The sequence below is a fragment of the Taudactylus pleione genome, unplaced genomic scaffold, assembly GCF_031769625.1.
Source record: "Taudactylus pleione unplaced genomic scaffold, aTauple2 ptg000391l, whole genome shotgun sequence".
In the NCBI taxonomy this organism is placed as follows: Eukaryota; Metazoa; Chordata; class Amphibia; order Anura; family Myobatrachidae; genus Taudactylus; species Taudactylus pleione.
This window is the reverse complement of record NW_028284792.1, coordinates 213500-237741: the sequence shown is the minus strand read 5'-3', so window position 1 is coordinate 237741 and position 24242 is coordinate 213500. Positions and strand designations below refer to the sequence as shown.

Sequence of the window (24242 nt, the reverse complement as noted above, 5' to 3'; positions counted from 1 at the left end):
GGATGCCAACGCTGGTATCCTGATCTCCTTCGGGATATCGGCGTTGGCATTTTGTCGGGCAGCAGGATTCCGGCGTTGGTACTTCGACCACCGGCATCTCAACTGCATCCCCTATATAGGTGCACAGGCAGGTACATGCTGACCACAATGCTGCTGGTGTACAGAGCTCCAGAGAATGGCGCTTACCAGCACCAGTGGGACAGGAATATGTCGCGTTACCGTTCAACGGAGCTGACGATGCCCTGGTGTAATGCTGCGGACCGTGTGGGCTATACGGGAATGGGGAGGATAGTTTAGTTGTAATACATGACATGCCCGCACCATGGTACTGCGCATGTGCAGTGCCCCCGGAAGAGGCAGTAGTGTGCTGCAGACACGTGTGTTCCCTGTGTGTGCAGGGCAGCAGCATGGTGATGGTGACTGTAGAGAACACATCAAACATGGACACTGGGGAAACTGCACCAAAGAAAGACAAAGCTGTGGCCGCCCGGCGAGTCCTGCAGCAAAACCGCCAGTTTCTGGACTTCTTCTGGGACATCGCGAAGCCGGAGCAGGATGTCAGGCTGGCGGCTACGGAGAACCTCATCCAGTACCTGAGATCCAGCCAGCAGGTCAGCCTATGAGCCTAGAGCCCTATGAGGGAGAGCTGCTTCTGCTGAGTACAGTAGTTGGGAAATTATATATCTGCGCTCCCAAGACTGTCACACAGTCACTATACTGTAGCTTTAGCATTTGGTGATAGTGACAGTATCTTGAAAAAAAGCAAAGGATTGCTGCTGTGGTTTGTCTTGATGTAATCCTTTTGCATTATCAACAAATAAGGTCTTTGGACTCTGCTGACAGTTTAACAAGAAAAATATAGAAATTGCATATAATTAAGTTTCTCTGCAACTTCTCAGTGGATACTGGGAAGTAGGTGAAAATAAGTGATACAACTACGTCATGTATGTGATTAGGCTACACAGAAGACTTTTAGGGCCCCATTTATAATCAACTATTTGTAAGATATTCGATGTACGCTGGAGGGACTACAACAGATATTTCCAATATTTCCAGCAACAGCCGCAACCCCCATAGGTTTCTATGGGGGATGCGATGCTGTCAGATTTACCAAGCACATTCCAGAGTTTGGCCACTACTTTGGGCTACACATTGCAAAACTAACTGGGAGAGGGTGCCGGACGGGAATGGGGCGTGTAATTGTGACGCCTCCAATTTGTTACACTTGGGGGCATGCCCAGCACTTGTGGAGGTGCTGGGCTTCCCCCAAGCTCTCCCCTCATGTTAAATAGATGCAGTGCGCAAGCACACAGCGTCTATTTTCCCGGTGGTGATAGTTCATCAAAACTTTTCCCATCCGCGGAACACTGCAGCCCGCGGGTGAGGAAGGTTCAGGGCAGGCTGTTTTAGCGGGGTGCCACTAAGAGAGCTCGGCACATTTTGACCTTTTAAAATCAGACAGGGTGCAGCGCCTCGCTAAAACAACCTAGCAGAACGTACAGCCACATGCCTATCTCTGGTACCCAATTTATAGTATACCACACAGTAGTACCCCCAATTCTTAGCTTTCCACACAGCAGGGCCCTTAGTGCATAGCATATCACACACACTAACTCCTAACATACCTCAACCTAGTGCCCCTAATGCAACATCATAATGTCCCAAAGTCATAGTATGCCGCACACAGTAGTACCCCCAATTCTTAGCTTTCCACACAGCAGGGCCCTTAGTGCATAGCATATCACACACACTAACTCCTAACATACCTCAACCTAGTGCCCCTAATGCAACATCATAATGTCCAAAAGTCATAGTATGCCGCACACAGTAGGGCCTCCAATTAATAATCATTTTATAGTGGGAAGACATTAAAATGTCTAAAGTGGGCGGTTTGAAATCTGCATGGATTGGCTTGTGAAGAACATGCAGACCTCTTCCTCCAATACAGGAACTTGTCTAAAGTTGTCATCAGGCTGATACCAAAAGTTGCATTCCTGGTCACAATGCATAATGTGCAGAATGAGGGAGGAACTTATACTTATTGTAAAGTGGGTGACCATATAATATGCAAATAGTGTACTACTTAGTAACTACTCACTTTCACTAACTAAATATGTGGCCCAGAAGAGGTGCACTGTAAGTTCAGATTCACACAGAGGTGATAAGTAGCTAACTGCATAACTCTGTGGGGTAGGGGGTGGGTGAATAGGCAGCAGTGCAGCAGGCTGTGTTCAGGACTGGGCACCAAATAAGGCACAGCAGGCGGCAATGGCAATATGGAGGTGTTTGGGGGATGGTGGCACAATGTAAATGTGTAGTCAGAAGCAAGATGTGTTACCTTGTTTGGCTGCTGCTGCTCTGGTTCTCTGCTGGGGATACTGGGATTGCTGAGCTCGCTGCTGGAACCCGCTGAACTTGTTGCTGGGACTGCCAGGGCTTCAGAGGAATCCTCCCACCGCTGGAAAATCCAGTCGCCAGGTCTGATAAATTGCTTCCCATGGTGACCTTGCAATGGGTACTTGTTGATCTGTGATACCAGGATTATATACAGGCAACCTCTTATGCGTTTATTGGATCAGAAAATGTTTGTGACCAATCCACTTTAAATACCTGTGGCGGTCTATATATTCTTTATATATATATAAATCTGTAGTAGAAGACCGGCACTCCAATTCTAAAGCGACAACATGCCCAGGTACACTCCCAGAGATAACTCCAAATAGCCTAGGTATGAAACGGAGTATATACGATATATATATTATGAGACGTTGGTTACAGTAACACCCTTGTGACCCATGTAATTTCTGCTGGTAAATGGAAGGAGCCTCAAATATACAAACTGACAGTTTGTGAAGCCACCACATATGCATCTTGATTAGTTAGGGATTGCATTACCTATTATCCCACTTTGACCATAGGTGTAATGCATTAAGTATGACACTATTGCCATTTACAGGACAAACTATGTGACTTAATTTAAATGCTTTAATGTTTTGCAGGCTGATGAACTGAAATACACCTTCAAGAGGCTAGTGGAAGGATTGGCAGCAACTCGGGAAGCAGCTCGGCCGGGGTTCAGCCTGGCCTTAGCTCAGGTTTGTAGTATGGTGTCAGAAAGAATGATCAGCATATAAGAGGAAATTCAAATGAAATAGCATAAAAGGAGAGCGACTGGTATAACGTGGGTGTCTATAGTGTCCTCCCTGTCTTTAAAAGCAAACCTCTCTTCATGGTATAGGTATCTTTTGGCCCATGGTGTGGTGAACAAATTATTGGTTCAAACTAAATGGGAAGAGGATTTACCTATTTCCTTATCAGATGTAGAGTGGGAGAAGATATTTCTTAATATGCTCCAAATCTCTAATTGCATCAACCACTCAGAAATGCTTGTTAAACGAATATGGGCCTCATTTATCAACAAGTTTTATCACTCACTACGAGTGATAAAACTCGCTGCATATGATTGGCTCAAGTCAAACAGCTCCCAACTGTAATTTTTCAAACAGATGACAGTTGGGTGCCGATTGGCTGGAGCACCGTTATCATATGCAGTGAGTTTTATCACACTTTAGGGTCTATTTACCAAGCAGTGTTAGGAGGACAGAGTGAAAAGTGATAAGGTGCCAGCCAATCGGCTCCCAACTGTCATTTTTCAAACGCTGACTGTGAGATGACAGTTGGGAGCTGATTGGCTGGCACCTTATCACTTTTCATTCTGTCTCCTTATACTGCTTAGTAAATAGACCCCTGAGTGACTGAGTGATAAAACTTGTTGATAAATGAGGCCCTATATCTCACTCCGAAACACTTATTTGATTTCTGTCCTGATGTTTCAGAGTTAGGCTAGATAAATTGTGGTGAGCTCGGTACTCTTCTCCATCTTTTTTTTGACTTGCCCAAAAATTCAATTACTTTGGGTAGAGGATTTTGGTCTCATTGCTCGGTACAGGGATCTCTCCCCCTTTACATCCTGAAACGGTTTTACTAACCATTATCGTGCCTCTCCAAACCTCCTGTAGATATGTAACAGGTCACATCTTTATTGCTAGCAGATCAGCCATTGCTCAGTACTTAAAGAATCCTAATCCCCCAGACCTCTCTAAGATTGTTACCTATGTTCAAAAGAGCGTTGACATGGAAACTCTGGGTTTTCAATATTCTACTTCAACTTATTCTCCTTAGTTAAGTGGAGACTGGTTTGACTATTATTCCACATTAAGGCCAACATCAAGCTCCCCTGCGAGCATTGTACCTTACGATGTTCTTTGGTCTCTTAATGATGTTCTGTTGGATAGCGCTTGGTCACCAATGTTCTCCTTTTCTCTAAGATATATATTATACGTTTTAATATTGTATGAACCATAGAATGTTTTAATACTTCCATTGTCTCTGGATAACTTCCCTTTTTTCCTTTCCCCCCTTGTTCTACCCCAGTTTTTATTTTTCACATTGTTATGGCTTTTGTCATCGATATGTTTTATTTTTATTTTGCCTTATTTATTTGATGTGTATTGTATCATTGCCAATGTAGGCTGTATTTTAAAAATGTCTTAATAAAATTTGCAAGTCAAAAAAACAAACATGGGAATGAGAAATTGGTGAAGGTCCTGAAACTGAGCAGAGAGGATGGAAAACAGGTCATGGGGTATATAGAATGCTTCTGTGAAATGAAAATGAAGTTCCTACATTCTGCATGTTTGCTATTGACAAATCAAAGTATGGAACCCCCATCATCTTACAACCACATAGCTGACATGGGGAGATGTACTAAGCCTTAGCGAGAGAGAAAGTACCAACCAATCAGCTTCTAACTTATGTATAGACTGTTTGTGAAAAATGACAGGAGCTGATTGGTTATTACTTTCTCTCTCCACTTTATCTCTTTCCAAGGCTTAGTACATCTACCCCATGGTGTCATATGAAGCTCACAGAACCATGTCACCATAGTTGGCCTTTCACATGTCATCATGTTGGATGTCTGTATAGTAACAGGAGACAGCCCTGGCATTCTATGAACTACTTACAAAATCATGGCCTTGTTGTGGGTTCTGTGGTCCTCAAAATGTAGAATAATGGAGTCTTAAGGGACATTCCCCAACTAAAAACCATGCTCGTACACACTATATTCAAAGGGCCACAAAAAAACTGTAAAATAAACATTTCTGTTTCTAGTCTTTGGAAAAGACAAAACATACACTTCTTGGACAAAATATTAAAGTAAAATGAGAATGTATTTATTGATTCCACTAAAAATCTATATGAAGTAACAAAGAGTGCCTTGCCTGCTTATCTCATTAAAGCATCAGCTCTATTCTAATGCATGTGGCATATATAAGCATTTTACATTTTTGTTGTTCTTTTCTAATGCAGTATGCTCTTTTTGTCCTCAGTATATTCCCCCCCGTCCTTTCTGATGTGTGTTTTTATATGTCTGCATTCCATTGCTTTGACCCAAAGGTATCTGTGACACCACAAAAACGCTAGTGCAATAGAGACATCTAAGATCTAGTGTCTACTGCCAGGCAACAAAGCACTCATTTGGAATGTAATGCTATGGGGGGTGAAGAAGGTGAATGTGTTAGCCACCTGTTCTGACTTGGAGTCTACTTGTACAGATCATCTAAAGCTATTGCATGATTATGAGAATAGATTTATCAAATCTAAAGAGAACAAGTGGAGAAGTTGCTCATAAGCATCATTTATCTAGTAAGTATAATCTAATTGGTTGCTATAGGCAACTTCTCTTGTCCTCTTTAGAAGGTTTGATACATTTCCCCCTATGTTTGGATACGAGTATATAAAAAAAACATGAATTATAACGTACTGATAACTTTTTTTTTTCTAAATACTCCATGGCAGCCATTACAATGGGTAGGAATCCATTCTAGATAAGTAAAGACAGGTAGTTTAAAAGCGACCCTGTACGGCAGTGATTCCCAACCTCGGTCCTCAAGGCACACTAACAGTCCTAGTTTTAGTGATATCCATGCTTGAACACAGATGGTTAAAGCAAAATAACTGAGGTACTAATTAAGTCACCTGTGCACAAGTATGGGTATCCTTAAAACCTGGACTGTTATACCCCTTTTACACCAGAGCAAAAACCTGGGTCTACCCGGGTCGTAGCTCAGTGTAAAAGGGTCCCTGAAAAATAACCTGGGTCAAGTGACCCTGCAATCCAACCCAGGTAGCTACCAGGGTTGGACCCAGGATGGACCCGGGTAATGGTGCAGTGTAAACGGTGCAACCCGGGTTATCTGATCTGGATCATGCCTAAAATGAGCGGATTGGTGGTTGTGGAGCATTCACCTCCCACTTTTTATGACCTCACAGGTTTAGCAGGGCAGACCTGAGTTCAGTGTGAACAGGGCTGACCTGGGAGTAACCCAGATCAAAGGTGCAGTGTAAATGGGTCTGACCTGGGTCTGACCAGGGTTGGAACCATGTCCAAAAACCCAGGTCGGACCTGGGATTTTGGTGGAAAAGAGGTATTAGTGTGCCTTGAGGACCGTGGTTGGGAACCCCTGGTGTATGGTATATAATGGAACTACTCCTTATGCTGTGTGTCTTGAGAGACTCCCTGAGCTGCCTCTGAAATATATATACACATACTGAATTAACATGGGTGTGAAATCTGGGCTGCCATGGACTATTTTGAAGCAAATTAATTATTGGTAAATTATATATTATGATTTTGCTCCTTCATACTCCATAATGGCTATAACAATAGGATATACTCAAGAAATATAATAATGCTGCATAATGAAAACATTAATTCAGTAAATTTTTGGAGAACATTTCTCCCAAACTCATTTTCTCCTTCATCCACTAGGGAACACTGGAGTTCAAGACAGTGGGGTATAGACGGTGGTAGAGCAGAGCCTGGCACTTTAAATAATTTAGAAGTGTGACTGGCTCCTCCCCCTCTATGCCCCATCAGCCCCAGTTTTTAGAATGTGCCCGAGAGAGCCGGTAGCACATCAGGCTGTCTCCAGCCTTTCTTATATAATTTTTATTTTTAGATATTAAACAAGCACTGAGGACAGACAGGCTGCTTACTGTGGCAGTCTGCCTGCTACGTGGGAGCCGCCGGGAAGGGCACCACACGGCTACTGCAGCTTGTGTCCGGTGACCCTGAGGAGGGGGCACACAACTTGGAGTCATCGGACCCAGCGAGGACCCGCCACTGCTGACACCGGCATGTGTCCGGGTTCCTCGCCGCCCCCTCAGCCCAGCATCCCGGCCGCAGCAGTTGTAAGTATGACCACTGCTCCTGATTAGCAGGAGCAGTGGACGTTAGAGCTGGGCTCAGTGACATGCCGCTAGCTGTCACTGTTAGCGGCGCTGCTAAAACACCGGAGCTAGCGGGGGTGGAGCTAATAATGGCGCGCTCTGACAGCGGCGCCATTGGTACGGGCTCTCCCTCTCGGTGCTCTGCGCTGCAGCATCCCTGAGCCCTAAGTAAGTGGCTAACTGTTGTGCGCCCAGTACATACAGCCGCTAAGCGCATTCAAGGCAGCCCGCCATTTATAAAAACTGGAACATCCTGCCGGAGCATAGTCGGCAGTCAGTTCCAATATAGGTGGTCTCTGCTCCCTCTTTTATTAAGAGGGGTCGCGCTGCAAGCGCTGACTCACCCTCGCTCGGGAGAGAACTGAAGGACTGGGCCCGCCGCAGCTGAGACGGCTGAGTCCAGGTCTCCCGCCCCTCCCCCCACAGTGGGGAGATGTGTGTTCTGCAGCCCACGAATAGGTCAAAGTGACAGACGGCTTGCTGCGCTGTCACTTATAGGAAGCACTGGCTCTGTCTCCGTATGTACAGCGCCAGTAGGACTAAGACGGCCTGCTTATATATTAGCCGTTAAACAGCGTGGCTGAAAGGTGCTTTGATAACTGGCGCCAGTACCTCGTGAAACTTGTTTAAATGCGTCGGCGCCCTCCACAGCAGGACATCAGCCAATGCTCTCCTCCTGCCTAGAAGGAGGTGTACTCAGGTGGTGTGAGGATCGCTCCCCCCCCCCCCCTCTGTTCCCGATAGATGTATGCAGCGCGTACCAGCCACCTGCAAGAGAGCCCCGCTTCCCTATTAAGGGCAGTGTCTACTACCTGCTTCAGTGCCCTAACACCGGCTGCACTGATGGTGAGTCTAGCCTATTGCTGCTCCTCCCCCACCCTCGCGCTGAGCGGGTGCACTATAACTCCGCTTTATGCAGTTCTGTTGAGGGGGCAGCTGCTTTAGCCGGGACTCTTCCTGGCTAGCGTGGACATTAAGCGCAGTATTTTCCTCTACCCCAGCGCAGTGTAAGCTATGTTTATAGTCATATATATATATATATATATATATATATATATATATATTATACCTTTTTTCGAAGGTAGTCTACGGACAATATAGAACCAAGCCTTAATCCAAATGCCGCGAGAATAATAGTGTATCGTGGGTGAGGAGAACTCCCTATTGGGTTGGTTTTAAAACCAGTGTTGGCTGAAGGGACGGGGCCTTGGGTCGATGCTCCCATATCATCCCTACTCAGGAACGGGAGTCCCATATCGTGCTGACCATCCCTGTGGTCCAGCATTAGAGGCTGGGACGCCCACTTCTCTAGCACTATGTTAATAGCGGCTGCTGGCCTTATCTCCTGCTTAGATTGAGGGTGAGGGTCTTGCGCTGTGGATTCCCCAAGGGACAGGTCTCCCTTTGAATATGTTGGGAGGGCTCTGTCAGTTTAGAGAAGCACGCAATTTTGTGAAATGTTACATGTAATCAGCATGTGGTGCAGTGCGCTCCACATGCACATCATTTTCACTGAAGCATAGCACAGCTCACTTTTCTGGGGCAGTACTCCCATAAGTATGTGGATTGTTTCTTCTGCAATAGCTCACCTGATAAGGCGAGTACACCAGTAACATAAGGGTCCCAGAATCGATACCAGTCTGGGACAGCACGCTGCTAAAATATCCTGCCCCTTATGCCGTAGCAGACTGACGGCCACACGTGGCACATGAGCAGTCTCCCTGCATGGAGGTAAGCCACATGTATGTGTATATTTGTATTTATACTAAGCCCTGCTTTAGAACATATGTCTGGAGTGAAGTTTGTCCTGGGTCTCAGTTCCTTCCAGGGCTCTAACTATTGCTCATGTTCTCATTTTACAATATCATCACCTGCTAATCGTGTATGTAGGTATGCGTATGCATAGGTGGATATATATATATCGCTTCTTATCCTTACCATAAAAGCAGGGGTAGGATCTGCTCTTATCCGTTTTATGTCTGATACCTAGCACATTTTAAAAGAAAGATGATGCAATTGGAGGCTGGGCTCTCCTAATGTAGTTGGTGCAATAACTCCGCTTTACACTACTCTCCCTAAGGATTTATGTGTGTGTGTATATCTGTATCAGTATGTGTGATTGCATATATATATCTATATGTGTGTGTGTATATATATATATATATATATATATATATATATATATGGTATGCCTATATTTCCACGGATGGGAAGCCGTCTGGGATTACCAGATGCTGGGGGCCGCTGGTGCTCGGGCTCGGTCCTCGGGACCCCGGTCAGTGCATGGTTCCGGGGCTCCTCGCGGAATCGCAGGTGAAAATTAATTGGCTCCATTTTAAAAATGTGCCAGTGAGTAATGGATACACCTGTGGTCCTGCTGGGTGACCTGGGTGATGTGACGTGTGTGGGGTCCTGGGGACCGAGTTTGGGAGCCACTGCTGTAAGCTATATCCATATATATATTATATGGTGGCTATGGACTGAAGTCATGTTCTGTGGTTTGCATAGTGATAGTTACAATTCCCTATGGCATTGCTTCCAGTATGGACCCTATACATCTTGTATGTCCATACATGTATATACAGATATGTACTTGCATCCTCCTGAGGCTATAGTTCTGTTCCTGTCAGTCTATATCTATGGCGCTCCTTTTCGGGGGACCTATGATCTACAACTACACTCCAGTGGCGCACTTGGTAGCAAACTGATATGACTCTAAGAGTGCAGGATATATATATTTATATTTATTTATTTATTTTATATTTATAGCATGCTGATCTCCTGGTGCAGGAGTCTGACAAGTAAACTTACTATGTTGGCATTAACTCTTCCTTTCAAATAGATTGCCTTCTCATGCAACTGTTATGTCTGTGGGTACGTGTGTATAAATACTGGTATATTTCCTAATAATTGGGAAATACTGTTTTTTAGCCCTAACTGGGGTTATCACTACAGATATATTCCTTCTTTACTTGGGATAACTAATGCATTCTATGTACAGGTACCCTTCTCTGTATCGATTCTGGTACTCCATGTTATTGTCTTGTCGCATATCTCAATAAAATGGGTCTCTAGAGGGACCCTAGGTACATTTCCTATCAGTACATAAGGAATCCAGGTTCTCTACCATCCTCAGGGCTTAATTAAATTGCTTGAAGGCCTAGGGCCACCCGCTGATATAGGCAGGGTCAGGCCTGGATTGTATTAGATTGGTGGCCGTAATACGCACTTCACCATTATAAGGGTTAATGTAAGGCTGCTTACACTAGCAGACCGTATTTGGGGTAGATGTATAATCTTTATATGGATAAACATCCCTAATGGAACAAGCTCAGGTATAGAGTCCTGTTGTATAACCTTCTTGTCTCCACTAACGTTTTGCTAGTTTTCGACAGTATTTTCTACTGCAACATCTCCAGATTGAAGTCCGTGCTGTAGAGCATTTGTCTTAGACCGCTGAGGCTACTCTCTATCCCTGACGGGGCAGGTTGCTGTGAGTTGGAAAAGGTCAGTGACATTCTACATAGCGTCCAGAGGGTTTCTGGTCGCCCACAGGTAAGCGGGCTTACCCCACTAATGCCTCGAAAGAGACTCCTATTTCAGGCAACCTGACATTACATAGTGTTATTCTCTATTCCGCACCCTAGCTGCCATCCGCTCTTTTAATCAGTTGGCTCTAGTTTTTAGAGCGTTCCTGGTGTGTGGGTGCATAGTTCCAATATTGAGATTAGTGACACTATTCTACTAGAATCTGTTGGGTTCTGGACTGAAGAGCATCTATAGGCTAGTGCACATCTTTACATTAAAGGGTGACAGGGGGCCTGGTGGGTTTTTCCAGTTCAGTATCTGTTGCTATTTCATCACATTGACGGGTGCCTTCATGGCTGTCCTAGTGCTCTAGCCTTACTGTATGGGATGCTTCCCTATATTGATAGCTCTCCCTGGGTGGCTGTTGCATCTGTGCTGTTTAACTGCCAGGGTATCCTGGTTGTTTTCATACTATGTTCGGACCAGCAGTTGGTACTGACTACGCACTACCATCATGTTGGAAGTTGTCTGTCTGGGGTTTTGTTGCTGTGGTTTCTTTTCAGCTGCAGGGTTTCAGTCGCTGTTTTATCACTCTGTTTGAAGAATGGGTTGTTCTGCTGTCTGACCCTCTGAAAGGGATTGTAGTCTCAATCCTCTCGAAGCCGCCTCTGCCTCTTGCCCGGTGGGATCTCCAATTGTCGGAGATCTCTATGGTCTAACCCTTCCGCTGGTTAACAACCTTGTAGTAGTTGGACCTCCAGACTGGTTTAGGGCTGCTTCGGTCTTGACTTTTGCCTCCCAGTATACTCTTTATTAGGAGTCTGTGGACAGGATCAGTTCTGTATTTGTAGAATGGTATCGTTATACTTATATCTATATGAGTTATGTTCAGCGTGCTGGGATTCTGCTGTCTGCGACTGTGGCAGCTTCCTGTTTCTGGAGCTGGTACGGTTTTCTCGAGTTTTGTTCTTTGGTTACTGCCCTTCTCCTATGGCTTCGGGCTGGGGTTCTCTGCTCCCAACAGTCCGGCTTGGTCTGTTTTCAGCTGAGCTTACAGTGTTCTGATGCTTCTCACCTGAGGGTGTTTTCTCGCTAGCTGCTTTATTCCATTCGATTTATGCTGTACGTTGTGCAATTTCTGTGACTGTTCAGCAAGGAGTTCTGATTGTCTCCTGGCTCTACAACACTTGATCATCAGCTCTTCCCTTTCCGTTGGGCCTCCGGTTCTGTGCGGTCCCTGTTTCGGTTTGGCTGAAGGGTCGGCAAGTTCTCCGCGCTTCCCACCCGGGAGGTTGGCTTTGGGACGTCCCCACTGTCTTGAACTCCAGTGTCCCCTAGTGGATGAAGGAGAAAACAGGATTTTGGTACTTACCGATAAATCCCTTTCTCCGATTCCACAGGGGACACTGGACGCCCGCCCTGCGCTGCGTACCTGCCGTTTTGTTTGGTACCTTCTATAGTTGTGTGACTGCATGTTTTCCCTGCAGTGGGTTCCTTTGTTCTCCTTCAGTCGGTCTTGTTCCGTTCTGTGGTCTTCTCCTTCTCCTCGTTTTCCTGTTGTCCTCCGTCTCCTCTCGGGCTCAGTTCTTAAACTGGGGCTGATGGGGCATAGAGGGGAGGAGCCAGTCACACTTCTAAATTATTTAAAGTGCCAGGCTCTGCTCTACCACCGTCTATACCCCACTGTCTTGAACTCCAGTGTCCCCTGTGGAATCGGAGAAAGGGATTTATCGGTAAGTACCAAAATCCTATTTTCAGAAGCTGATCAGACAAGGGGGGTATATTTACTAAAGTGCAGGTTTTTAGAAGTGGAGTTGTTGCCCATAGCAACCAATCAGATTCTACTTATCATGTATCTAGCACATTTTAGAAGATAATAGCTAGAATCTGATTGGTTGCTATGTCTTACCCCAAGACATCTAATTCATGGTGAATAAAAGATATGGATACATGCCCATCCTGCTGCCTTGCAAAGGTCCAGTACTGGAACTTGAGCCTTATGTGCCCATGGAAGATGCTATCACTATAGGGGGTATATTTACTAGAGTGCAGGTTTTTAGAAGGGGAGTTGTTGCCCATAGCAACCAATCAGATTCTAGCTATTATCTTCTTGAACTAAATTGATGGATTAATGGTAGGTAGAATCTGATTGGTTTCTATGGGCAACAACTCCACTTCTAAAAACCCACACTTTAGCATCATGCGCCTTTCCTTTGTCATCCACTCTGGGGGACACTGGCAGTTACGTTGGGTAGAGGGGTTGTCTCAGTTCAGGCACTAAAAAAGTTGTTAGGCTCGGCACCCTCTATCCTCTCCCACCTCCACCGGACCTCAGTTTTATTTTCTAACAAAGCCACATGGAGGAATAACAATCAACTAACAAGAAGAACGGGAACTATGCAAACTATGTATTAGCAGAACTTCTGAGACAACTGACTGTAATACCCCAGGTAACCAGCCCTGTCCTTGAACCTGCAGCATAATGGTGCACTCCTTATCCCTCCAGTCAAGATGAGTGACTTAAAATACACAACCTGCCTGCCTAGAGCTAGATACAGGAAAATACACAGCTTTATTATATACCACCTGTGGTGTTTTGTACCTATCTAGAATGTGCATCTACCCATAGTAATGGCTGCCATGGAGTATGATGGAGAAATAACCGTTGCATGTTAAACATTTAGCACTGTGTATCTATAATTGTAGTGGTCCATTAGAAGCTGAGAGGCACTGAGTATATTTTAATGTTTTTTTTTGTTCTATTAAAGGTTCTACAGTGTTTTGAAGAGATCCCACTGTCCACCGTGTTGGAACATATTAGCGAGAAACATAATCTTCAGAAAGTGAATAAGGTGAGTATGTACATTCACATGTGTTATTGTTTAATCACCTCTTTTGAAATTAGACACCACCACTTTCTTTAGACCAGCGTTTCCCAACTCCAGTCCTCATGGACCCCTAACAGTACATGTTTTACTCCTAACCTCAGTAACACAAGTGAAATAATTAGCACCATCTGTAGATATTTCAAAATGAGTCCGCACTGTTAGGGGTCCCTGTGCATTGGAGCTGGGAAACACTGATTTAGACCGTAAGGCCTGCCATTACAGTCCAGGTTTTAAGGATATCCATGTTTGAGCAAAGGTGACTTAATTAGTACCTCTGCAATTTGATTTAACCATCTGGACTCATACATGGATATCCTTAAAACCTGGACTGTAATGGCGGAGTATGGGAAACTGTGTTGTAAGGTGTCACAGCCTATCTCTATCAACATTGCACCCTTGTTCCCCTGTCTCCCATCCCGCATCGGCCACTCTGATCCTGTGTGTCTGCCCACTTCTTGTTAGCCTTCCCATTACTTTCCCCATTCCCTCTGCCCTTTGTCTGTAATAAATGAATATTGCTTAATGTACAGGGGTGTTTAGTCATTGAACTGCTTGTATTAACTGTAACATGTTGAATCCTATACTTTGAGGCAGATTCAATTAAGCACAGAAGCAGACAAGTGTGTCCCGGTGGCTACGTGCACACCTCCACTAGACTAGTGGTTTCCAACCGGTAGCTTGCGAGCTATCAGCAGCTCGCAGCCTTAATTTTGGTAGCTCATCTAGCTGCAGTACTGCTGAGTCAACTAGGAGGAAGTGACCTCTGACGTGTGCTACCTTGTGACATTGACGCCATGGGTGGAGCCACAGGGAAGCTCGTCAGGTGATTGCTGCAGACTCTACAGCAATCACCTGACGTGCTTCCCCGTGGTTCCACCCATGGCGTCTACGCTACGGCGGAGCGAGTGACTCCCTCCCTGCCCTACCGGAAAATCACACTGCTACCCCGCCTGTATCTTTTGCTCCTTTACCACACGTACCTCCTTGGAGCCAGTAATTAACAGTGAAATGTGTCTGTGCTTACATTTTATTTACAAACTACAACAATATCACTGTAAAAAATGCATTTGTATTTTCTATGAAACCTTTGTCTCATTTTCATTAAATTACCTTCAATTGTTCAGCTATTAGAAAGATTTTTTTTTTTTTCTACAATTTTAGCAGCTCTTCAGGAGGTTTAATTTTTCTAAAGAAGCTCACACCTCAATTAATGTTGGAGACGAAGCACTAGAATATTAATTTGAACGATAACGTTATCGTTCAATAACCGTTCGCAAATCGTTTTAGACATTTTTCTTAACGATTTTCAAACAACCAGCAATGCGCGCTCCCGCTGGTCGTTTAGACTTCTATCATCAGACAAATATGTTGTAAAACCTGGCGATAACGTCAGGCTCGGCATGCTTGTAGATGATTGTTGAGCCTACATTGACCGATAGCTCGTACAGTGTAGGCACATCACAGACTGACAAACGACTGCACGATTACTATGTCGTAATCATGCAGATGTTTGCCTGTCTTCTAGTGGATGTGTGCCTTTAGAAGGCTGATTCTGCTCACACCCTATGGATATGCAAGCAGAATCAGTCTACCGTAACTGGCAGAGAAATGCGCGCAGCTCATGTGTAATTGGATCTGCCTCATAGTGCTTAAGTAGAATATTATACCATACCATGTGTAGTACACTTGTTGGGGAAGTGCAAACCACGGAACATTTACCTGCTACAAACCACTCTTTAATTCTTTGCCTTGTTTAACTACTTTTTCTTTTTTTGTAATGGTACATTTATTAGCTTTCACATGAGTATTCATTATTATTATTATCGTTTATATGGCGCCACAAGTGTTCCGTAGCGCCTTACAAAGTACATAAACAAATAGGTTGATTTACAGTGACTTACAGTACAGTACAATACATTACAGGACATTGATAATATACATTGCTACATTTGTGACCATAACACCCAGATAAGCAACAATGCAAAGCAACCATATGTTAGGTGCCCTACTAGAGAGTAAGAAGTAGATGAAGGTAGAGTAAGGAGAAGCACAAGAGGGTAGAGGGCCCTGCTCATAGGAGCTTACATTCTAAAAGGGAGGGACAGGCAAACAGGGGTGACACAGATGGGGTAGGTAGGGAGGAGGGAGTATGTAGCAGCAAGTTAGGATGAGAGCTGGAAGGCTTTGATGAAATAGTGGGTCTTGAGAGCCTGATTGAAGAGAGGTAATGATATATGTAACAGATGCATTCACAATCAAACAACATGCAGAAATTTTGGCATATTTCTAAATCATGTGTAAAACAGCCATCACTCCCACCTTTGTACTTTTGGGCTCCGTTCAGTAATTCATGTTACAAATAGGTGGTCATTTCTAATTCACTGTCGGTACTACCCATTACTGGTGTAACTGGCTATTACAAATTGTTAACAGTTTACACAGGAGAAAACTGACACAAAGGGTACAGCTGTTATCATTATGTCAATGGTTCCTAACCTGGCGACCTGGTCCCAAATTGTGCTGTTGTGTGAAGCGTGGACAAATCCATTTTTTTTTTTTTTTTAATAAGTATAGGAGAACTGTAATTGTGGACTTGTGCCAGAAAATAATTAAATATGATTCATTAGTATATTGGTTGGTAGTACATAATAGACTTTCAAGGAAATCCTATGATCCCGGCTTGGGGAGTACTGAATGAGTTTGTTGCCCAGTGCAGATGTTTGGTGGTGCAGGACGTAGGGGTCTCTTCTGCAAACCACACTTGATGCACAGTGCAAAGCATCTTGGTTTTCCCCAGTGCACACCTACTGTTTGCTCTTGTTAGGCGATTTTAAAACTGAAATGTGGGCCTAGCTGTGCGGAGGGAAAGAGAAATCTCCAGGTATACTGTTTTTTAAAGTGTAAATTACACAGCAAAGCTTTAGTACCATCCTCTCATCTAAGTCAGCTGGTCTGTTTTTCTCATCAGATACTACTCAGTTTAGCCTCTGTGGCATATAATGGGCATCAGCAGTTTAATTACATCTATCAGATTTGAATGTGAAGCTTTTTATTTCACTACTCACTACATTTAGAAATGTAGTTTATCTACATGAAGGAGTAATACAAGTATAGGACAAGTCCTGAAGGACGCCATCGATGAGTAGGTGCGCAATTCAAGGACCTTGTGGGATTCCATTTACACATGAAGGAACGTGGCTAACGATGTATCTTCTCCACCAGTTTATATTGTTTCAATAATGACACTCCACAGAGGAAATCTCTTCTTAGCACTAGTGCCCCACTGCGCCTACTCTATACATTACATGGAACGCCCTACCCTCCACTCAAGTCCTCTGTCCTGCCTGTACAAACTTCACCTCCTCTAGACTCCTACTATCTGAAACCCATGGCAGAATTAGAACTGATTTCATAGTATGCATTGAATGTTTGCTTTGTAAGTTACCTCCACTGTGGTAATGTGACTGCAACTTTAAGAACTGCATTGTTTTTTTGGTGTGAGGAATATAGTGTAAGTAGAAGCTGGATTTGCATTCTAAAGTGTTTTTATTATGTTTGTGTATAAAGTCTATGTATTGGGTAAGTGGATATTTATTGAGGATTTTTGCACGTGAAGGTTAGATAACTTTCCAAACATTTTTGGTTTCAGAAATCTTTGCGGAATGCTGCCTTCGGTAACTTTTTTGGTGTTCTGGCGCTGTCACAGTCTGGTCGCCTTGCTACGGTAAAACTTAAACATCTTGAGTTATCTTACAGTTAACGAACTAAATTATTTTAAACTGTCTACTTTAGGCTAAGTGGATGACTTTAAGCTATTGTCCATTTTCTGAAAAAACTGGCTGAATTTAGTTTTGTTTTTTTTAGTAGATATCCTAGCACAGGGATTCTCAAGCTCTGTCCTCAGGACCCCACACAGGTCACGTTTCTTGGTCACCCAGCAGGTGCACAGGTGTTTTCATTACTCACTGACACTTTTTAAAAGATCCACATGTGCAGCTAATTATTTCACTTGTGATGAGATCTGGAAAACATGCAATGTTTGGGGTGCTGAGGACTGAGTTTGAGAACCTTTGTGAGCAAGCATTAAGGAATGTTTATTAAGCATTAAGACAATCTGCATTATAGTAGTGAGCAAGGGATGGACAGAATCTCACAGATGGAGATATATATTTATATTAGTGTTATATGTAATTATTATTTTTTTTTCTAAATGTTAGTAGCTTATTCAAAACTATTTTGCGTTTTAGATTAAGTGGTCCTGAACATATTCATAAAATAAAGCTAAAACCATTTTTTTCGACAGGACACAAAAGTGCTGCTCCAGTGTGTGCAGCTGTTACAGAGTTTGGCACAGTACAGAGAACACCTGAAGGATCTGCCCAGGAAGACACTGGTGGATATTCTATCAGAGGTGGGATTTTTTTTTTTGTACATATCAACAAAACATATGAAAAGGTTACACGTCTACTAGGCCTGCACCTGATAATAGAGTATATCTGTTTCCCTGAGTAAATGCCACTGAGAACTTATTTATTTAACCATCTTCAGATTCCAGAATCCACATTTGAAGAAGTGTTATTTGGGGCACTGCGCTCCGATCTGTCCTCTGCATTCAGCACTCCAGAACAGCTACACCTGCTGCTTGTAGGAATGCAGAAGTTTCCAGGAGTACTGAAACCCAAGAAATTAAAGAAGCTGCTAGGAACATCCACTATTATTACACAAGAAAACATCACAAAGTAAGATGACACACAGCATTTTTTCCTTATTGCTTTACATAATGCTTTACATTTTCTAATGTGCAGACTTATTTTGTTAGCTTGTTGTAGTTTTTGTAACTTGCTGCCATGGCAGATGGAATGCATCCTTATTGAATGCTGTGATACACACCACCACCTTACATTCTGTGAAGGAAAATTTGGTGACGTATGGGAGCAAATGACAATCGGCAATTCGCTTTACAAATGTGGGCAACAGACAAAAACCACAGCTTTTGTCCATTTTCTGCGGTGTGGGAGCAAATGAATGATTGTCGTTTGCTCCCCTACATTGCCAGATTTTCATTCCAACCAACTAACTAGTTGGATGAAAGTTGGTCTAGTATATGGCCAGCTTAACACTATGGCTACCATTTATCAAGGAATGTAAATACCAGCAGAATTTTTCATTTATCACTGTAATACTAATGAAAAATTCACTGGTATTTACTAATGCTTACCCCTCCCTCGAAGTCCTCCTCCTCTGCGAGGTCCTCCGCTGGGCTGCTGGCAGCCTAATGCAGCCAGCGACTGGGCTCTGGTCTGTCTGCGCATGTGCATGAAACGGGGATCCGGCAGTGCTTGGAAGGCTTCACCAAAGCCGGAAAGGCACCGCCTGGTCTCCATTGCTGGCAATAGGGACCGCATCGCTATTGCTATCTAAAAGATGGTGAGAGCGATGCTGTGACAAGCAGCGGTAATCTTAGATTACTGATGTTTGTTAAATGCAGAAACAAGGACACAACCCCTTTAGCAAGCGCTAAAGGGGTTATGCTTAGTTGGTAAATGGGGGCCTATGTCTGAACAAAATCTGATCTCTTATCCCCGAATAGGAACCTCCTGCTTTACACTCTGTTCAGTTCAGTGTGTGTTCTTTTAGCTTCACCTCCTGTTTGCACTATGATGTTATATTTACCGTAATATTTGTAATTTACCTTGGCTTGCCTCTTTCCTAATATTAATTGTGTTTTCATTGAAATTATTACATCTAGGCTTTTACAATGACATGGTTTTGATCATGTCCTTTTACCCTTCCATACAGGTTAGTGGATCTATTAACAATGGCTGCTAAGTCTGTAAAGAAAGAAAAGTGCCTGCCAGGCGTAGCTCTGGATGTGCTGAAGATTTCTCTGAAGGAGGAAGCGTTTGAATTGTTCTGGAAAGATGCCATAGAGAATGGCCTGATGCAGGAACAGACTGGACCTTGCATGTATGTTTCCCATGCTTCTTATGTCATCTTCTGCCTCTTACCTCTGTTATAACACCTTAGTGTGCTGCTCAGTTATGTTATCATGATTATCATATGGCAACGCTCTTACGGTACACTACATATTGTTTAATATTTATTGTGTGCAGAATATATCCCTAGATCTCTCATATCCATTCTGGGATGTAGATGGTGCTGTGAAGAGCTGCCAAGGGCAGACAGAACCACTCATTAGCGCTCTGTTCGCCTCAGATACCCAAATCTCCTCCTGGCTTCTGAAGTGTGCTACCAGGTGCCTCTGTGGGCCATGTACTGCTCATTAGCAGTTGCAGGTGTGTTAGACAGCAACGCCCAAGATTCACAGCTGTGATAAAGGGATAGCAGCCCCATCTCTTCCACTGTTTTTGAGACTGAGCTTGCAGCAATCTTTCTTTCCCCCAGTGGTTGTCATGCTTGCAGGAGTTCCGTTAACCAGGGGGTGGGTTGGTGGCGACATTTTACAGCGGTCTGGCCCCTACCATGGCCGGCATGGGTTAAAGCTGCCTAGGGGGTGGTTTTCCCTAGAACACATCTGTGGAGGGTATTCTGGGGGATTTTTCCACCGGTATCTCTCAACTTCCACCATCAGACAGCCAGTTCTCACAGGGCGCTGCAGGGGATCCTGGCTGCTGTGCTGCTGCCCCTGACGGTCTGCTTAGGATGGATGTTTTTCCTTTCTGGCTGCCTGTCCTTCTGTATCATTGCAGAGAACAGGCTGGCAGTGTACTTGTCAGAGACTTATATTTACCTATTTGGTAGTTGAGTCTGCCTGCCTGCTAACTTTGTGCATCCCCTTGAATATTTCTTGCAGTGCTGTATTAGTTTAAAAAAAGTGGAAAGCTGTTTCATTCTGTGTGAACTGGTATTTGCTAGTGCACTTTTTATATACTTGAGTGTTTTCTATAGCTCATTGGTTTTTGTCTACATTGTGTCTGCTGCTTCAATCATATTGTTTTGATTGCGTTCAGGACAAAGACAATAACTCCTGACCAGCAAATACTGAATGGCCATTTGCAAAGTCAAGCACCTGATCTCATCCTTCGGAGGAGGTGTGGCAAAGGGACATCAGGGTGGAGGTTTTTGTTTTTACTTTTTTGGTGTCTGTTTTTTTTTTTCGACTGTATATCTGGCAAACATTTCAAGGCTGCTGGAGAGTATGTGGTGCCTCACTACACTTGTTCCAAGTGCCATGCTTAATTGCCTCAGAGCTCTCTGGACCCAGTGGCCACAGTGCAACGTGATCTGCCATGATTCAAGCACATCAGGAGATATTGCATCTGGGATGGCGGAACCTGCCTGGCTTGGCATGATTATTTGCTTCTTTGTGGAGATTAATTTGGTTATTGAACACGTGCCACTCCTCTGGATAGAGGTTTCATGGTTAATAATGCTGCCATTTAGAGATGTTCTGAGATTATCCAGAATCCCCTTGGATAAACAGGAAGCAATAGGGTAATCCCTTGGGCGCAAGTAAAACAGAAAACCAAACTGTCTCTGTATGAGTGTAAATTGTCCAGCTATCTGGCAGCTATCCGGTTTATTTGTGGTTCACTTGGTAGTTATCAATATGGAGCTAAATCTGACTAGTCCCTGACATATCGGTCTATGTTGGTGAACCGTCTGCTTTGATTTTGGGATCAGTGGCTAGCTTCTTCTTATAGATGGATAGAGGAGGTATTCTAGAAAGAGGCTATATTCTAGACCTCTTTTGATCTCCACTCTGATGTCTCTTTTCCACACCTCCGACGAAGGATGAGATCAGGTGCTTGACTTTGCAAGTGGCCATTCAGTATTTGCTGAGGTCAGGAGTTATTGTCTTTGTCCTGAAACTCCAGGAAGGCCTTGGCTTTACCCCAACCTGTTCTTCATTCAGGAACTGGATCTGTCCTTTCACCCAATTCTGACTCTGAAATCTCTGAATTTACACCTGGGGGTTTCTACCTTCTGGATGGAGTCTCTGTTATATGGTAAATGCCATAGAGCGATACAAATGGACATCAAGAATGCTTACTTGCATGTTTCAACTTCGGGACTGACACCACTGCCTGCTTAGGTTGATGTGGGCAGTGCCTGTTTCCAATTCAGAGCCCTTACCATCAGTATGGTGACTGCTCCGCAGATCTTCACCAAAATTATGCCACTGTTCCTGCGCTTTTGTGGTTGAAATGTGTTAATGTTGTTCTTACCTGGATGACCTGTTAATAAAAGCAATGTCCACTCCATTTATCCAATCCCATCTCCAAATTGACAATAGAAACCCCAAGTCCCATTTGGTCACATCACAACATCTCAAATTCCTGTATATTCTCTTTGACAGCTGATCATTCCAGGTCTTCCTGGCAACGCGTTTCGTTCCTTAATGGGTATTTTTCAAAATATCCCTGCTAGTAGAGCGGTGGGATCTTTTACAGGTGGACCTTATGGTCTCTCAGGTGAACCTGTTCAAGGCAAGGACCATGGACGCAATGGTGGCTCCTTGACAGGTTTGGGTACGGGATCGTGGCGGTCAGCATCCCGGCGGTCGGGATGCTGGCGGTCAGAATACCAACAGCCGCATCCCAACAGTCAGAATCCGACAGGATTAGTTCCTATCCTAACCCAGCTTTCCCGAAGCCTAACTCTAATACTTATCGTCGGGACGTCAGCGGTCGGGATTCTGGAGCGGGGATTTTGGTGCCGGTGTTCTGACCACCGGCTTCCTGACTGCCGGGCGTTTCGCATACAGATACACCCACAGACGCACAAGGAATATAGGCATGCTGTATATCATCTTAATCAGCAGAAGCTGCTTGTGCTAGCTATGTGTGAATAAGACGCATTTGAATGTAACAAGTTGCACAAAAAGACGCTTGGCGATACTGCGTCACGGCATGGCGCGATTAAAAGGGCTATTAAACGTGCAAGGAGTCAAGATGTATGAGGACACATCTGTAGGAAGGTTTAAATCTCTAATGGTGTTGTCAAGGAGCCCCTCACTCTATTTGCCCTTGGGCCTCCACAAACCTCAATCCAGTCTTGTGGATAGATCAGCTTTGTTGCGGAATGCTGACAGTCCTCTAATCTTCACATACACAGAGGAAAAAGGGGAATGGGCTGTACATCCCTAATCTCAAACATAATAAGTGCTACCATGCTGAGACTTGTAATTTTACAGCAGAAAAAGGGGCAGGTGCACACTATAAGCACTAAGCATTCTAATGATTCGCCTTATAAGGCTATGTCGGCAGTGTTATTTATTGGCGAGGCCAATTACTGTCACGGCCGGCTATGACCATTTGTTGGGTAGCCAGAGCTATGGAGCGCTGGGCTGATAGTTTGGAGGCGTCTTTCAATTCCGACTGTTCGGCTGAACCGGCAATCTCCGGGATTCGGCCACTTATATCAATGAAGCGGCCTTAGATATCAGTACTCTGGCGTCTCGGATTTCTTCGGCAGCTGTAGCTGCTCGTCGCACCTTATGGTTGCGATCTTGGAAGGCGGACGCTGATTCCATGAAGGGCTTGGAAGCTTTGCCTTTTAATGGAGAAGTCCTATTTGGTCCGGATCTGGACAAAATCGTAGCCACGCTGGCGGCAGCCAAATTGTCATGTCTTCCGTCTGCCGCGGTTCCTTCCGGTTCAGGTACGTCGTCCTTTCGGCCTTACAGGGCCCAGGGTAGGCCTAAGACACAGTCTTTTCCCAGACAGGCTGGCCCCGGAAACAGGCCTGGAGTACCAGACGTCCAACCCCTAAGCCAGATGACAAGCCTGCGGCCTGACGGTCCGGGCCTCCCTTTGGGGGATCCCAAAGTGGGAGGCCGCCTGCTGCAGTTCGCCCAGTGTTGGTCGGTTACCACGACAGACACTTGGGTTCATGAGGTGGTTTCTCACGGGTACGCCCTCTCCTTTCGGCACAGGCCCCCGTCCCGATTCTTCACCACGGGTCTTCCATCAGACCGGAACAAAGCCATGGAACTGCGGAAGGTTTTGCACACTTATGCTCCAGGCTGGAGTTATAGTGCCTGTTCCATTCTCCTAGAGGGGCCAGGGTTGCTATTCCAATCTGTTTTTGGTGCAGAAACCCAATGGGTCGTATCGTCCGAACCTCAACCTCAAAGCACTCAACAAGTCTTTGCGGGTGCCGCGGTTTCGGGTGGAGACCCTACGGTCCATCATTCTGGCGCTGGCACCTGGGGATTACATGGTGTCGTTGGACATACAGGACGCTTACCTGCATGTCCCTATTCTTTTACTCCATCAAGAGTTCCTCAGGTTTGCAATCCGCAACGATCACTTCCAGTTCCGGGCGTTACCTTTTGGGCTGGCGACAGCACCACGTGTATTCACCAAGGTGATGGCGGTCATGGCAGCTTCCCTGCGGCTGCAGGGAGTCCGCATGTTACCGTACTTGGACGACCTTCTGTTGGTGGCAGGATCTCCAGAGCTCCTTCTACGCCACTTGGACCTGACCATTGCGGTACTGCAACGGCACGGCTGGTTGATAAACTGGCAGAAGTCCACCCTGATCCCGTCTCAGAGGATTCTGCACCTC

At 44.7% G+C, this 24242-nt stretch overlaps 1 protein-coding gene across 2 annotated transcripts in view; it reads left to right on the top strand.

Moving 5' to 3' along the window:
- Positions 1-324: 324 nt before the first annotated feature.
- Positions 325-24242, top strand: part of MYBBP1A (MYB binding protein 1a) — a 108969-nt gene continuing 85051 nt past the window's right edge. For both annotated transcript variants that reach the window (XM_088445889.1, XM_088445888.1), the window contains exons 1-7: positions 325-611; positions 3000-3095; positions 13590-13673; positions 17359-17433; positions 18013-18120; positions 18258-18448; positions 19509-19676. In XM_088445889.1, the coding sequence (XP_088302015.1) occupies positions 408-611; positions 3000-3095; positions 13590-13673; positions 17359-17433; positions 18013-18120; positions 18258-18448; positions 19509-19676 (926 nt within the window). In that variant the 5' untranslated portion in view covers positions 325-407. The remainder of the gene's footprint in view (positions 612-2999; positions 3096-13589; positions 13674-17358; positions 17434-18012; positions 18121-18257; positions 18449-19508; positions 19677-24242) is intronic.